This window comes from Anabrus simplex, chromosome 1, assembly GCF_040414725.1.
Source record: "Anabrus simplex isolate iqAnaSimp1 chromosome 1, ASM4041472v1, whole genome shotgun sequence".
In the NCBI taxonomy this organism is placed as follows: Eukaryota; Metazoa; Arthropoda; class Insecta; order Orthoptera; family Tettigoniidae; genus Anabrus; species Anabrus simplex.
The window spans coordinates 886,473,346-886,489,251 of record NC_090265.1 but is presented as its reverse complement, the minus strand read 5'-3'; the positions used below and the strand labels follow the sequence as shown (position 1 = coordinate 886,489,251).

General features: G+C 39.0%; 1 protein-coding gene across 3 annotated transcripts in view; it reads left to right on the top strand.

The window, feature by feature from the left end:
• The window catches only part of LOC136857688 (constitutive coactivator of PPAR-gamma-like protein 1 homolog), a 339,417-nt gene that overhangs the window by 19,428 nt on the left and 304,083 nt on the right, over positions 1–15,906 (top strand). For all 3 annotated transcript variants that reach the window (XM_067136540.2, XM_067136539.2, XM_067136541.2), the window contains exon 2: positions 8,932–9,250. In XM_067136540.2, coding sequence (XP_066992641.1) covers positions 9,037–9,250 — 214 coding nt within the window. In that variant the 5' untranslated portion in view covers positions 8,932–9,036. The remainder of the gene's footprint in view (positions 1–8,931; positions 9,251–15,906) is intronic.

Here is a 15,906-nt window from a genome sequence, read left to right as displayed (position 1 = left end):
AATAAGAAATGTAGTGTTACATTCCTATTTAATTATAAGCGGAAGCGGTACCTGTTTCGAACCCAATCTGGGTCATCATCAGCTGAGTAAAACGCAAAAAAAAAACAATGGGTAGGTAAGAAAGAAATTAAGAACGAGTCCCCACAAAACAGTTGAAGAGGCAATATAAAACAGGGATGGGCACTGTAAATCCAGATGAAGTCGAAGGTAAGTCACTTAAAAGAAGCAAGGCGCAATCTTCTGAACAGCAGCATAGTACACGCAGATTTCGGCATTGTCTCAAAATGATTACGAGAAGCGGAGAACAGTTAAGTGAACCGGCTAGCATACACTATCAGGCGCGAAGTCACAACACAATCCAACAAATATGAGGATCCAAAATCGTGCAGAAGCCGAAGACGAGTCGCTTGATTGAAGTAAATTGCCAGCTCCCGAAGATCAGCGAAGATAGCGAGGTACATTCAGGAAACAGGGTGGTCTAGGGAGCAGTGATAAGGGTACAGGTATCTGGAATTCAAGTAGGAATGACATAAAACTGTTGGTGTTGAACTGTAGAAGTATTGGAAAGAAAGGAATAGAATTAAGTAATTTAATAGATATATATTTAACCAGATATTGTAATAGGAGTTCAATCATGGCTGAGAAATGATATAATGGATTTAGAAATTTTCTCACAGAACTGGAGTGTGTATTTTAGAGATAGGATGGTGGGAGGGGAGAATTCATTTCGATGAAATAATTTGTAAGCTACGAAAAAGTTAAAGATGAGAAACTTTAAATTCTAGGTGTAAGGCTCATTTCTAAAGTTAATAGGCAACTTGATGTCTTTACAGACCGGGAAAGGGTAGTGCAGACACAGATTCGGAATTACTTGATAAGCTAATTAGGTATGTGGGAAACGTCATGGAAAGGAATGTGGGAAATCTGAATTTATCAAATGTCAGTTGGGTAGGTAATGCGAACTACAGGAAGCATGAAATGGGAAATAGGTTGATATGGGAAGGGCAGCTGATTCAGAAAATGATGGAACCCACTAGAGAGAATAAATATTCTGGATGTGGTGCTGGTAAAACCAGGTGAGCTCTATAGAGAAAACCGAAGTAATAGATGGTATTAGCGATCACGAAACTGTTTTTGTCATTAAAAATAAATGTGATAGAAAGGAAGGTCTCAAAATTTGGACTATTAGGCAGTACCATATGGCTGATAAAACGGGCATAAGGGAGTTTTTAAAAGGTAACTATGATCGGTGGAAAACGGTAAATAAAAATGTAAACAGGCTCTGGGATGGGTTTAAAGCAATTGTTGAGGAATGTGAAAACAGGTTTTGTACATTTAAAGGTGGTAAGGAATGGTAAAGATCTATTATATTATAACAGAGAAGTAGAGAGACTAAGGAGGTGCAGGTTGGAAAGAAATAAGTTAGACATGGCTGTGTAGGTAAGGAGAAATTGAAGGAACTCGCTAGGAAATTGAATCTAGCAAGGAAGGTTAACATGATGGCAAGGATAATTGGTGGTCATACAAATTTTAGTGGAAAAGGGTAGGGTATGTACTTGTACTTAAATATGGCAGAAACAGGTTCCAAGGACGACATTCCAGGAATCGTTAATAAAGAAGGGGAGTGTGTATGCAAGGATCTACAAAAGGCAGAAGTATTCAATTGGCAGTATGTAAAGATTGTTGGTTACAAGTATAATGTCCAGATAGAGGAGGTGACTAATACAAGTATTAAAATTTACCTATAACAATGACTTTTACAGTAAGATACAAAGTTAACTGGAAAAGCAACTGGAATTGATAAGGTTTTGGGGGATGTACTAAAGACAATGGGTTGAGACATACAGTAAAATCTCGTTAATTCGAAGCCGTTGGGACACCGGACTTCAAATTACGTGATTTTGAATTAACCGCCGAATCGTAATTTAGAAGTGAGGAGCTTCGTTTCAAAACTTATTAAATGCAGTCAAGGTTAGAATACGTTCTGATGCGGTTTCCTGCCAATTAGGACATGCTCTTTAACGCTGTTGAGTTAGATCAGGTTATTTCATATTCTTTCCCATAGGAATTCAGTGCTGAAAAACATGATTTGGAACAAATCTTATGATGTGCACCACGGTGAACGGTTCAAAATGTATTATGTTGACGATGTCTCCCAGCCTGCATTTATCCCACTCTTTTGTTGGCTATTAGCGCTAGTTTTATATCGTACTTGGCAGTGTGGTATTGCTTGCATGCCCTTTCACATTCGATCACCATGGCGGGCTTCTTATCCGTTGTGGGAGTGTTTCTGCGGACCTGTAAGTGAAAGTGGTTCTTCCAGGATATATTCCGTACACAGTTGAACATTGGGTTTGGGACACCATCCACGGATGCTTGTAGGTACTGCGCTTGAATGCTCTTTCAGATTAAATCTGAAAAAGATGGTGATAAAAAGAACCGTTGACTAGCTGATTTGGGAGCGGATAAAATTCCCTCACTGGCGTTTCACAAATTTATGAGGGAACGACCTGGTGACACAATGTCCTGCTTTGATTTCCTACAGGTACAACCACTTCCTAAATTATCAATTGGTGAAGCGTTCTATTCACGCCAAATATCATTTTACACACTGTGTGTTAGCGATGTCAGTATTCAGAATCCAAAATTTTATGTATGGAATGAGACTGGGGTTGGAAGAGGGCCAAACGAGGTGCCATCAGCTGTTATTCCATTTTTAGATGCGGTATACTTCGATAAATCGATCACCTGTATTAGGCTGGTCGCAGACGGATGTGGAGGCCAAAACAAGAACATGCATGTTTTTCATGCTCTAATTTACTGGCTACAAACCAAAGCAACCGCTAACATTTCCATGATTGTTGTCATCTTTCCTGTCAGAGGGCATTCCTTTTTACCTGCAGACAATGTTCTTGGTGTTGTAGAAACGTTTCGTCATTGCTCTGACATCGTTACTCCCGAGGAATACCCTGAGATATATCAGTCTGTGGGGACTTTTAAAACATCTGGGAAAAGAATGAGTTATAAGGGACTACAAGATCCTCGCCAAGCATTTTAAGAAATTGGACAGGATTAAAGAAATGAGGAAGGTGATTCTGAACAAAAGCAAGAAAAGTCGTCAGTGCCACGTTACTATAAAGATGGAACCGATGTACAAGTTTGTTGACCCCTCAAAATGATTTGTAACCCTTCTGAAACGAGGCATAAGGCTGGGCCAGGTACATGGATCTCCCGTAATCGATAAACTGATAGCATTACCTGGAGCTAAAAAACTGGATGTTGAGAACCTGCTGAAAGCCAGATTTGGAGACAATGGAAGGAGTTCTGCAGTTTACAATTTTATGTTTCAGCACTAAACATCGGTTCAACATCAGATACTGGTAGGCCGACTCATGGTGATGAATGTGACTGTTTCATGAGGAAGGAGGATTTCTTGCAGGACTGTAAACATCCATATAGCATTGACAGTGTGTTAATAATAACTTAATTTACTGTACATGATGCGCTGTAGCTAACAATAAAGTCAATAAAAATCTTTGGAATCAAGTGAACGTTTCAAATCGTATTATGTGAGTAGAAGGTTGTATCAAAACGTATTTTGTTCAGTGAATTGGTACAAAATGTATTAAGTGAAATATTATAATTAGAATGACGCCTTCATGTATTGGGAAATGATTTGATTCATGACTGATTCGGGAACATGACCTCAATACCTAGATTTTGCCATTTATAATTTTGACATGCCTTACTTGGATAGGAAGTAAAACCTTTTTTTAAACTTCCTGTAAAATTATAATCTGTGCACTTAATACGATTTGAAACAATGCTCCTCAAATGCCAACCGTTGCGTCTTCACGAAGTATTCTAAGACGCGTTACTGCATGCAATTAACCTCGATTCACAGTTTAAACCTTTCAAATGCATAAAAAAAAAAAGCAATTTCCAAAATATATCCAACCGATTTCCCGGCTGGCACTTCCCTCCTTTAAAACCGTAACTCCTTTTTGGCTCGACATTAAAAAAATAAAAAATGCAGTTTCATAGGAAGTGACAATAGTGTTTGGTGCGTACAAATTACTTATATAACCCACTCTTTTAAGCCAGTGTTCGTGTATTATGTTTCTCTGCATACTGCCTGTTGTATGATATTGTGGCGTTCCTTAAAACGCTGAATACAAAAGTATAAAGATTTCACTCGAACGTTCTAGTTTGCTAGTTGCTTTACGTCGCACCAACACTGATAGGTCTTATGGCGACGATGGGGCAGGAAAGGCCTAGGAATGGGAAGGAAGCGGCCATGGCCTTAATTAAGGTAGAGCCTCAGCATTTGCCTGGTGTGAAAATGGGAAACCACGGAAAAACATCTTCAGAGCTGCCGACAGTGGGGTTCGAACCCACTATCTCCCGGATGCGAGCTCACAGCTGCGCGCTCCTAACCGAACGGCCAACTCGCCCGGTTCACTCAAACTTTAAACGTATGAAGCATACTGTAGACACACCGAAGTGAGTGAAAGTGCGGAAAGCTACCCCTGCACGTTCCTGAAGACTCATTCTTTCATGACGTGGAGAAATTTTGAATTTAAATTACTCTATAAAAATACTGTTTAAATAAAATTTAATGGCAGTTTTGAATTGAAAGTGTGAATTTGGGCAATGGGACAGCCATTGTTCTTCGAATTACGAATTATCCGTATTTCGAATTAAACAATTTAAATAACATGCTTAAATGTACCTCATGTTTCCGGGAACAAGGGCTGCTTCGGATTAGGTGAGATTTTGAATTAACCGATTTTAAATTATCAAGGTTCTAATGTAGTACCATATCTGAAGTACTTATTTATGGTTTGCATAAAGGAGCGGTCTTGTTTGTTTACATCGGGGCAATCTTGGTGCCCAGGTGTAATCGAGATGAAATTTTCATGGAATGTGAAGAGTTTGCTTATATCTGTTTGATGTTGTATTGTACAACAGCAGTGTGATTCTGAGAGAAATCACAAAGGCAAATATACATTTCACACAGTTCAGAAATAATTTGGATGAACAAGTGTTGCAGTGCGTTCAGCTCCCAGTACTATCTCCCGTTGCGAAGCCATCAACATTTGCTGAATGTCCAGTGTGTCTGCGGGCCAAATTTTGGACACATTTTATTGAAAAACTACCGGCAACTTGAAAAAGCTAGGCCATCTAGGAAATGTAATGTCTATGCAGTAGAAGGGGAAAGATCAAAGACAGTGTCAGTATAAAGAGTGTGAGGTTCCATTACATCTACAACAGTGTTTTGAAGCCTATCGCACAGGAAAATATTTGCCTGGGTGTGCTGTACGAGCCCCCTCCACCTTTTTCCATGAACCACTGTTCTCTCATAATCTTCTCCCAATCTTGTCCTCTCTCCTAGACATCTTTCTTCACCAGGTCCATCCATTTTCCTTTGGATCTGCCCACTGGTCTTTTTCCTTTTACTTTCATATTTTCTTCTTGCAGTCTTGCTTGCACTCATCCTTCTTATATGGTCAAACCACTTCGCCTTGCTTTCTAAATCCTCTGTAGTAGGGAGTCTGCTATTCCCACCTCTTCTTGGACTTTTTCGTTCCTGAACTTGTCTTTCCTTGTCTTTTGTATCATGGTGCATAGGAACTTCATTTCTGCAGCTTGGAGTTTTGAGTTGTGTCGTTAACATGTTAGTTTCCAAGTTATATGTGAGGATGGGTGTATGATTTGATTTATATAACGTCATCCTTGCTGTTAATGGTACTTATCTCACAGCAGCTGTCTTACAAATTGAGTTGCCTTGCTAACTGTCCACCTCATACTTTGCAAAGTTAGTCTTTTGATACTATACTACCCAAGTACCTAAACGTTGAAACACTGTCCAGTTTGGTGTTATTTATTCTGATTTGTGGTTTGTGATCTCCCCTCTAACTTCATCACCTTAGCCTTGTTGATATTTAAATCATAACTCTTAAACTCTTGACTCCATGTGTGCAGCTTTTTCTCCACATCCTTTTCGGTTTCACTCCAGATCACTACGTCATCTGCTAAGATGAAAGCTTGCAAGTCCTGCTGCTCCTTCCTTTTTTGAGCCTTTATTATGGCATCTGTCACAGTGACGAGGGGTGACAAAGCACTGCCTTGCTGTACTCTCTTTGTACATAGAAATCCTAATTATAACAGTGAATTAGTAGTTATACCAGTTTTATGAACTAAATATATTGTTATAAGTTTTCTTGCAGAGGACTTGAAAAATATTCAGTCTTAGCACACACAACTGTTCTAAAATTTTCACTCTATTTGGTATTTTCACACTCTATTTGGTTCAAATATTTCACAGTGGGCTTGTAAATCACCCTTTTCTCCTGATGTACCACTGCTATCTGAGAATATCTTGCTTCAACAGAAGGAAAAAAATCATGCAAGACCTTTCCCCCCCAACGTAATTCGTCAGAGAAGGATAATTCTGCTTTGAAGCGGCTACAAGCCTTAAGCTCTCTGATGACATCACACAGATTTGTGAATATGTTCGTCCATGTGACCCGCGCATTGACAACATGCTTCGAAGTCATGCGGTACATCTGTATTTCGTAATTAAGAAATTTCCGCCTCCGTAGCGTAGGCAGACTGCAGCTCTGATACGTTAAAATTGAATAATTGAAAAAGAGGTTCAACCTATTCAATACGTTTACTTTCAGTACGGATCAATGAAATTTTTATCTTTAAATGCAGCTCTGATGACGTTGCACAAATACGTGAATAGTTTGTGTCGGACCTGCGCATTGCAAGCACATATCAGTCATGTATATGTGTGTGTTCTGTAGTTAAGAATGTCCACCAGCGTGATGGTTAGCACAATTAGGTGTTCTTCTTAGGAGCCTGAGTTCAATTCCCAGTACTGTATTACCAGAGATTTACGAATGGCAGGGAGGTTGATTTGCGCTAGAAAATGGTACATGCAACCCCCACTGTCGAAAAAAGAGCTGCACCACCTCGGGATGAGTTACGAAATATTCATGGTTGTAGGCTAGGCCTATTAATATAGATAGGCGAGATCATTAACAAAGTGATCGTTGAATATATAACTCGGACCAATATAGGGTTTTTTGATAGAGAAGTGGGTTTAAAACTTGATCAAAACAATCCAATCACAATTGTTTTACTCGCCAACGTACCTAACAAATAATAATAATAATAATAATAATAATAATAATTTTTCCTGTCCCCACTTTCTTTCAACGATTTTCGGAGACTCCAGACAAAACATACTAGGGTATGTGTTAATCAAAATTGGGAGACAACAAACTTATGAAATTAAACAGTACGATAATAAAACTCATTACCGCCACACTTGTAGATATCCATAAATGTGGCAAACGTTCCTGTTATTTATATTTATTCTTTCTTTCGAACTTTTGGCACTATCCGGGTGATACCATACATAACCTAAACAATGCAATCTCTTATCTCATTTATGGCTGTTTAGGTAAATCCTGATGTAATAAATGTAGTGGACAAGCATGAAATATATTTAAAAATAAGGGTCTGGCTTTCAACAGCTGCAGTTACCAAAAGAATGCTTCCACTCACTATGTATTACGTATGGAAATACAACTTGTTAACGTATGTTAGTTATTAGCTGGTGGTTTGGCACTCTTTCAACAACGCGGCTTTATTCAGGAGTGGCTTCTGCTACATGTACACCAGCTGGGAATATCAGAGACTATCTCCAGAAACCATTTGGGAATAGCTTCACACAGTTTGGACTCTGCAGTTGGGAACGAAACTATTTTTGAAAGGTTGAAAAAGACGGGACCTCGAATGCTCTCGGTCTCTATTGTAGTGCATGGCTGACGAGATGGCAGTGAAGATGACGTGACTTGGAATGATGACATGCCGGTAGCAGGGAAGTTAGCGGCGCAAGACAAAATGAAAGCAGTGATGAGGTTTACTGTGTGGTAAGCGTACTGCTCAACTGACAAATGACTGGCCATTGAGTTATTTTGTGTCATTATTGCACATGATAATACAATACCCTTATCCGTTTTCTTTGTGGGGTAGAGTATGAAGTGAGACGAATCTTCTTAGTGAGTTTTTACGACCGTATGCCCTTCCTGACGTCTTCCTCGTCAGAGGAATTGAGATGAAATGAATGACGTGATATGAGTAACTGAAACGGATTGTATTTAATTTATATGTTGACCTAAAAATTGTGTTCCATTTATTGACTTTTTACATTTACATGTATAGTTGAAGCTCTTTATAGCCTAGAAGTCATGTTCAATGCACAAAATTTGAGGGGGGGGGGGGTCTAATATGCAAGTAAATACGGTAATATTGTTCAACAGAGATCTTCTGGATTGTCTGTGTGGAAGATCAGATCTCAACACCATTAGTTGACACAATCAGAAAATCTAGCTGCTGGTTTCAGTGAAGAATGGCCTGTGTGGTAAACTCTGAATAGGCTCGGAACAGGGGTCATAAGGTCAAATGATAATTTGCAGAATTGCGGTTACACCACATCATTAACCTTTTGTGACTGGAGTTCAACAAACTACAGAGCACTTATACCATCGTAAACTAATACTTATTAAATTAATGTCGTAATGGCAATGATCGTAAACTATGTCCTGCAAGATGTAACGTTAATGATCGGATGTCCACAAGCTCTGAAGCCATGGTGATTGCTAAATATTGGGCTAAAGTTATTTAGATCGTCATCTTGTATTTTATCTCATCTGTCTTAATTGTATATTAGTATTGTGTATTAACTGTATAATGTGATGCTTGAATGGATCTGGGGAATGATGAGATGTCTACTTCATGTGTTTTAGCAGAATGTTCTCTAGAAATATATTGTTTGGATAAATTTCTGTACCTTGTATTTTTTGTATTTTTGTGCAGAAATTTACATCATACATTAAGTTTTCTCCACCTTTTCAGGTTGAAAACTGCTTCCTATTCATTGAACTGTTCAAATTCTCAGAAGTACAAGACAATTCCATTTAACAATTGAAAAGATTAGTGAAGTTTTCTTGAAAAACAAAGATGGGAATACAAGACTTGCAGACTTTTATTGATGGGTCACAAGTACCTGGGAGCTCAGTACCTGTTGATCTCTTGAGAATTGCTCGTGGTATAGCTCAGCGCCAGGCCCGCCAGAGTCACCGTGGAGGCAATAAGGGAAATGCCAATAACAAATTGAGTTTGGTAGTGGATGGTGAATGTTGTCTGGACCGTCTCTATGGTGGATACTTCTCAGGTAACAATTCTTGATGATTTTTTGATACATATTGTAGAACATGTAAAATTGTAATGTAGTTAAGCATATTGTTTGAATGCTTATAACTGAATACTGGTATATGGCTTCTGTGTACTTTGTTTAGTTTCAGGACTTTAACCCTGAACCGTGCGCGTTACTCCGTATCGCATTACATTTCGTGCGGCGGTGTTTGGACCGCACAATGTTGTATGCCAACTTTCTCAAACATTATGTGCATTTTATCATTTTGAGTTTAAGAAAGTGTATTTAAATGATGGAAAGATGTAATGTTTATTCTAAAACTACAAAAATGTACACACTTATACACTTTACGAAATATAACATGTTTTCGAGAACATCCGAATACAAGTCGAAATTCAAACATGGGACTGCACTACATAGTTCTGAAATCAAGTAGTGGATTACTGTTCCCAATGAATTGAAGCAAATTTAGTTTTCATCTTCAGCTTCTTGACTGCACTTTTCACAGGTAACCTTATGCTGACTGATTGCGCCACACATTTCGACAACATAGATTACAGGTAACACCAGTCTTCGTATTTTTGTGCGTTCCACAAATGAAGCCGATTTTCTTTTGCGATGCACACTTTATAGTCTCCTTGGTTTCACAAAACTTTGATACGAATACCTGTAAATCACTTGGAAGAGACACAGGCTGAGCTCTTTCTCAGAGATTTACCTCCATCAAACTCGGTCCCAAATCAGTGACATATTTCCTTCTCACACAATCCTTTGATGGGCTGTTGGCAAAAAATATCTTGGACGCGTTTATCCCTGGAATATCAAGTTCACAGAGAAACACAAGAGGCCATCACCTGGATTTCGTTGCTGTTGTATGTGTAGAACACATCTGATCAACAGAATCTGTGCCACCCTTGGTCCCATTATAGTCAACGATGGCGAATGGTTTATTATTTATTTATTTATTTATTTACTTATTTATGCCTTGTATGTGGCGAAGTTAGGGCTCACGGCCCTCTCTTACACTTAACCACTACGAACAGTACATAATCGCATACTTTAGTAAAATAACATTAGCAGACCCTAGAGCTACTTAAATTTATGGAGTAATATTATAACAGATTATAATTGTTATTTTTAATGATTAATATTATCTAGCCTATCTACATATACATCACCTAACAATAGTTCTAAATCATAATTGCACTCATGCACACTAACATTCATACAAGCTGGTCACGTATTTAAGAGGAAATCTCGACAAGACCGTTTAAATGAGACTGTTGAAGTGCTATTACGTATACTGACAGGGAGTGTGTTCCATAGCCTTGCCCCAGACACTTGGAAAGAGTGGCTGTATACAGCTGAATGATTAACAGGTATCATAAGGGTAGAAGTCGATCTGGTATTATGTCCATGGAAAGATGAGAGGAAGTTAAAATGTGAGGATAGGTATTCAGGTGTAGATTCGTTCAGAAAAATTAGTGTCGCAGTATGTAAATTCCTTAGTTGATCAATTTTCAGCCAGGGTAGCTTCTCATAATAAGGGGAAATATGTGTCCTAAAGTTCAAAGAAAATATAAATCGTATGCAAGAGTTCATTGCCCTTTGAAGTTTCATAGTTTGTTCTGTAGTTGCATCGGTTAATACGACATCACAGTAATAAATTATTGGGAAAATGAGGGTTTGAATAAGTTTTATTTTCATGCTGTGTGGTAGAATGGATTGTTTCATTTTTAGGGGGTGAAGAGATGCATATACTTTTCTGCAGACACTTGTTATATGGTCATTCCAGTTTAATGTGTCATTCATGACAACACCTAGGTTTTTTACAGACTTCTGAAAAGGTATAGCTTCACTACAGAGCATGAGGTTAGGCTGCTGTATGATGTTTAGCGTATTTAAAAGTCTAGATTGTCCTATTATGATTGCTTGCGTTTTCTTCGGGTTAATTAATAGGCAGTTATCTTTAGCATACGAGCTAATTGAATATAAAGTCGAGTTCATATGGTGGATTGCTTTGTCAATGTCGGGGACCTTAAAGTGTGAGTATATCTGAAGATCGTCGGCATAAAGATGATAGTTGCAGTCGTTCAGATGAGAAGAAATGTCATTAATATAGATTAAGAATAAAAGAGGTCCAAGAATAGACCCTTGGGGAACGCCAGATAGCTTAGTCCTCCATTCTGTAGTCTTCATGTTTGATACAACTTGCTGTCGTCTGTTTTTGAGGTATGAGCCCAAGAGCTGAATAGTAGAATGAGCCATGTGAAGTTTTTGTAACTTAGCTAACAGTATGTCTATATTTACAGTATCAAACGCACTGCTAAAGTCAAGAAGGATAAGTACAGTCAGTTTTCGTTCGTCCATAGCCCGTCTAATGTCATCCGTGATTTTGATTAGTGTAGTTGCAGTACTGTGTCCTTTCTTAAAACCAGACTGTAAGGGATCAAGTACAGAATGTTTTTCCAAGTATTTAACAATTTGTTTATGCATTATCTTCTCCAGAACCTTAGAAAGTGCTGTGAGGATGCAGACAGGTCGGTAGTCAGATGCATTGCTTGCAGGAGAGATTTTTGGGACAGGCACAATGAGTGCATCTTTCCATTTAATTGGGATTTTGCCTGAAGCAAGACAGGTATTAAGTAAATGCGTAAAAATGGGCAGTATTATGTCGATTATGTAAGTCACAAATGAAATGGGAATTTCATCAGCTCCTGTAGCGTGAGATTTTATTGAATTAACTTCCCTTCTTACTTCATGTTCTGTAATGATATCAAATTTGAATGCAGAACGGACTGGGGATTGTTGCCTTAATATATTGTCAATGGTATTTTGTGGTGTCGTTGTGTCAGGAGTTAGACGTTCCGTGGAGAAATATGTATTTAGCTAATCAAGGGACACCTCGGGATCAGTATGCTTCGCAAGTGGTTTGCCAATACCCAGTGACCGAAGTTGTCGCCATGTGGAACCAGTGTTAATGTTATTGTTTAAATGCTGGAAATAATTAAATTTCTTATTACGAATTACAAGCTTAATTCGGTTTCGAAGAACACGGTACTGCTCATGTACGTCAGCTAGTTGAGTCTGCTTATAGCGTCGATGTAGTGCGTCTCGTTCTTTCATCATAGTCTTAACATCAGCAGTCAGCCAAGGGCAGGGTGGACGTGTTACTCTCACAGAACGCTTTGGTGCATGTTTGTTGTACAATTCATGTAAATTGGAATTAAATATTTCCACTTTCTCGTCAATGTCACTCTTCATCATTATGTCATTCCAGGGGCAGAGTTGTGCATCTTGTCTCAGTTGTATTAAATTCATCCTTTTAAAGTCTCTAAACGTTACATATTTCGGTCGGTACTTCGGCACGCGAAGAGAGTATGCTAAGTATATGAGGTCATGTTTAGATATGCCAGGAACAGATACTTGACCGTGGTGAAGGATTTTTTGAGGGTTATTTGTTATTACTAGGTCTATGAATGTATCAGCGGAAATAGTGGAAGTATGGACATGGTGGGTGGGTTTAAGGGGTAATATAGTCATGTCACACGATTTAAAAATATTTTGTAGTCGTGAGGCGTCGTTGTTCAGAGTTAATAAATTGATGTTAAAGTCACCAAAAAGTATCACGTGCTCGTATGATGGTAGCAGTCTCAGTAAGCTGTCTTCTAAGTCATGGAAGTCTCGCACTGCGTCAGGAGGCCTATATACTACTCCTTCAAGTACTTTTACAGAATTGACAAGCACCTCTACGAACATATATTCAGGAGCCGTTTTTACAGCAGGAGTAGACGTGTGAACAACTTTACTCTTGAGCATAGATTTACAATATAGGGCGACCCCACCACCCCGTCTGTTCGTCCGATCATGCCTGTGAATGTCATAGCCCGATATGTCAACCATGCTTGTGGGAATCGAACTACGGAGCCAACTCTCGCTTACAGCAGCGATATGAATTGGACTGTCTTCAAATATCATCTTCAGTTCGTCGAGGTGAGCAACGATGGGATCAATTTCATTTGTCGTGCGTAGTTGATAGGATAAGTCTTTTATGTCGCATAGGACACTAGTGTCATGTCAAGTTGGAATCCAAACATGCTTTAGCCAACCTGCCAAATTTGTCCAATAGAAGTTCGGGAGGTATTTCCCTTTTATTTTATTTTAGTTTTCCGATAAATGTCAACCCTTGCTCCAATAAGTATTCGGCCAATGGAATGCTTCTGTAGTAATTATCAGTGGTAACATTCGTATGCGAATTTTTTATTAGGTCAGTTAGCCTTTTGACGATGTCCATCGGATTGTTGGAACAACTGTAAGGACCTTCGGCTTGTTTGCCACAGTTGAGTTCAAAATTGAACATGTGAAATGTCCTGTCGTACAGAGCGTAGAATTTGAGCCCGTACTTTGCTGGTTTCAAAGGCATATACTAGATAAATCCACAGCGCCCACGAAAAACTACCAACATCTCGTCCATTGTTACAAACTCCTCTGGAGAGTAGGAAGCCTGACTCTTTTTTTGCTAGTTGCCTTACGTCGCACCGACACAGATAGGTCTTATGGCGACGATGGGAGAGGAATGGGCTAGGAGTGGGAAGGAAGTGGCCGTGGCCTTAAGGTACAGTCCCAGCATTTGCCTGGTGTGAAAATGGGAAACCACGGAAAACCATTTTCAGAGCTGCCGACAGTGGGGTTTGAACCTATCATCTCCTGAATAGTGGATACTGGCTGCACCTAAGCGACTGCAGCTATCGAGCTCGGTATAGCCTGACAATTAGCAACAAACTTCAAAGGAATTTCTCTAATGGCAGCTAATCTGTCGCAATTCGTACATTTTTATTATTTACGTCTTCAAAACTCTAACATCACATCAAAAACAAAGCTCCTGTAGCTAAAATTTGCTCTGAGGATTCTGATTGGAGTACCGTCCCGTGATGAAAGTTATAAAGTATCTGCACGGGTGCCTGTTTTAGTTGCAATAACAAATAATGCCCCCAAAAGTGCCATAATATCGGTACTGGAGTATACTTGTAGTCCCTTCTTTGAGATTCTGGATTCTTTGACGGACACTTTGAAACGTAAATGTTAGTGTATCTTACGATATCATCAATCAATTCAAGGAAAATTATTTGTGGTAAAGCATCAATTGGTGTTGGAGTGTTTTGTGCACGTGCTTTTGGCCCAGGAAAGGTCATCACGATCTTTTTCGAACGGGTTCTAGAATCCTTCAGAACCACAGTAGTACTTTACAGATTGTTTCACCATCTTTTCCAATATAAAATCTGAAGTTGTTGCACCCCTTGTCCTCTTCCATTGGGATATCACTTGTAATAGATCATGCCAAGTCACTAGAATGATTGTCATCCAGCATCCCTTCTTCAATATCGATGTCACTTTCAAAATCACAGTCACTATCTTCTCCCTCTTGCTCAGAATTCCATAACACTGCCGGATGTCATCAGGTTGAATATATCTTCTTTGGTCCCTGTAGCGAAAATAACAACATAATGAAGTATCACGACGGCCTGGTTGCACTGCTCTTTGCAGTGGGGGATTTCCATTTCTGGGTGCCCCCTGGAGTAGTTTTTCCTGAAGACGTTTCCATCATCAGTCGCGAAAAAAATATTCTCCAAAGTGCTACTGAACAGGGTCGAAGAACAAATAGACTCCCTTATTGGAGAATACCAAGCAGGTTTCAGGAAAGGGAGGTCATGTACAGAACAGATATTCATCCTCAAGGGTATTCTAAGGACTAGAGCATTAACACAGTGGTAATCTTCGTCAATTTCCAAAAAGCATATGACTCAATTGATAGACATTATTTAATGTCCTAGAAGAGTTTGGAATTGACAGAAAAATGAGAGAAATAATATAACAAACCCTGACAGACACCATCTCAAAAATTAAATGCGCTTGGGAAATCTCTGATCCATTCCAAATACTGTAAAGACAGGAGTCAGACAAGGAGATGGATTATCACCCATCCTGTTTAACATTGTATTGGAGAAAGTCATAAGAACCTGGGAAAACTCTCTGCAAGTAGAAAGCATACAGGGAATTCATATTGGGTGCAAGGGGAAAAACTTGGAAATTAAGTCTGGCTTTTGCTGATGCTCTCTTAGCTCAAAACAGAGAGGATGCCGAAAGGATGCTGGAGCTTTTTCATGACATTGCGAAGAAAACAGGTCTCAAGGTCTCCTACGAAAAGACGAAGTATATGGAGCACGGACTTCAGGGAGAGAAAAGCATGGAAGTGAAGTGCGGAAAGGTTAGAAGAGTAGAAAAGTTTAAGTATTTGGGAGAACTGATCCAACCCAATGGACTAGACAAGGAGGCAAACAAGGAAAGTGCTAGAAAATAAACAGGCAATATCCTACAAAGCCAAAATTAAACAATACAACGTTGTAAAACAAGATGGGCTGTACGGTTCAGAATGCTTCATCTATCTTCTATCTATATATATAAAATAAGAGTTTGTTCTGTACATTGCTCAGAATTTGAAAAGAATGGTATTTCTGTATCGGTCATGACCTCAGTAACCAGGAAATGCACTTTTTACTTTTCCGTAATTTCTGTCTGTATGTATGTACACGCATCACTAGAAAAAGGCAAAAGAGAATTTAATGAAAATCGGTATACAAAGTCGGAGAATAAGTCGCTACAATCTAGACTATAAA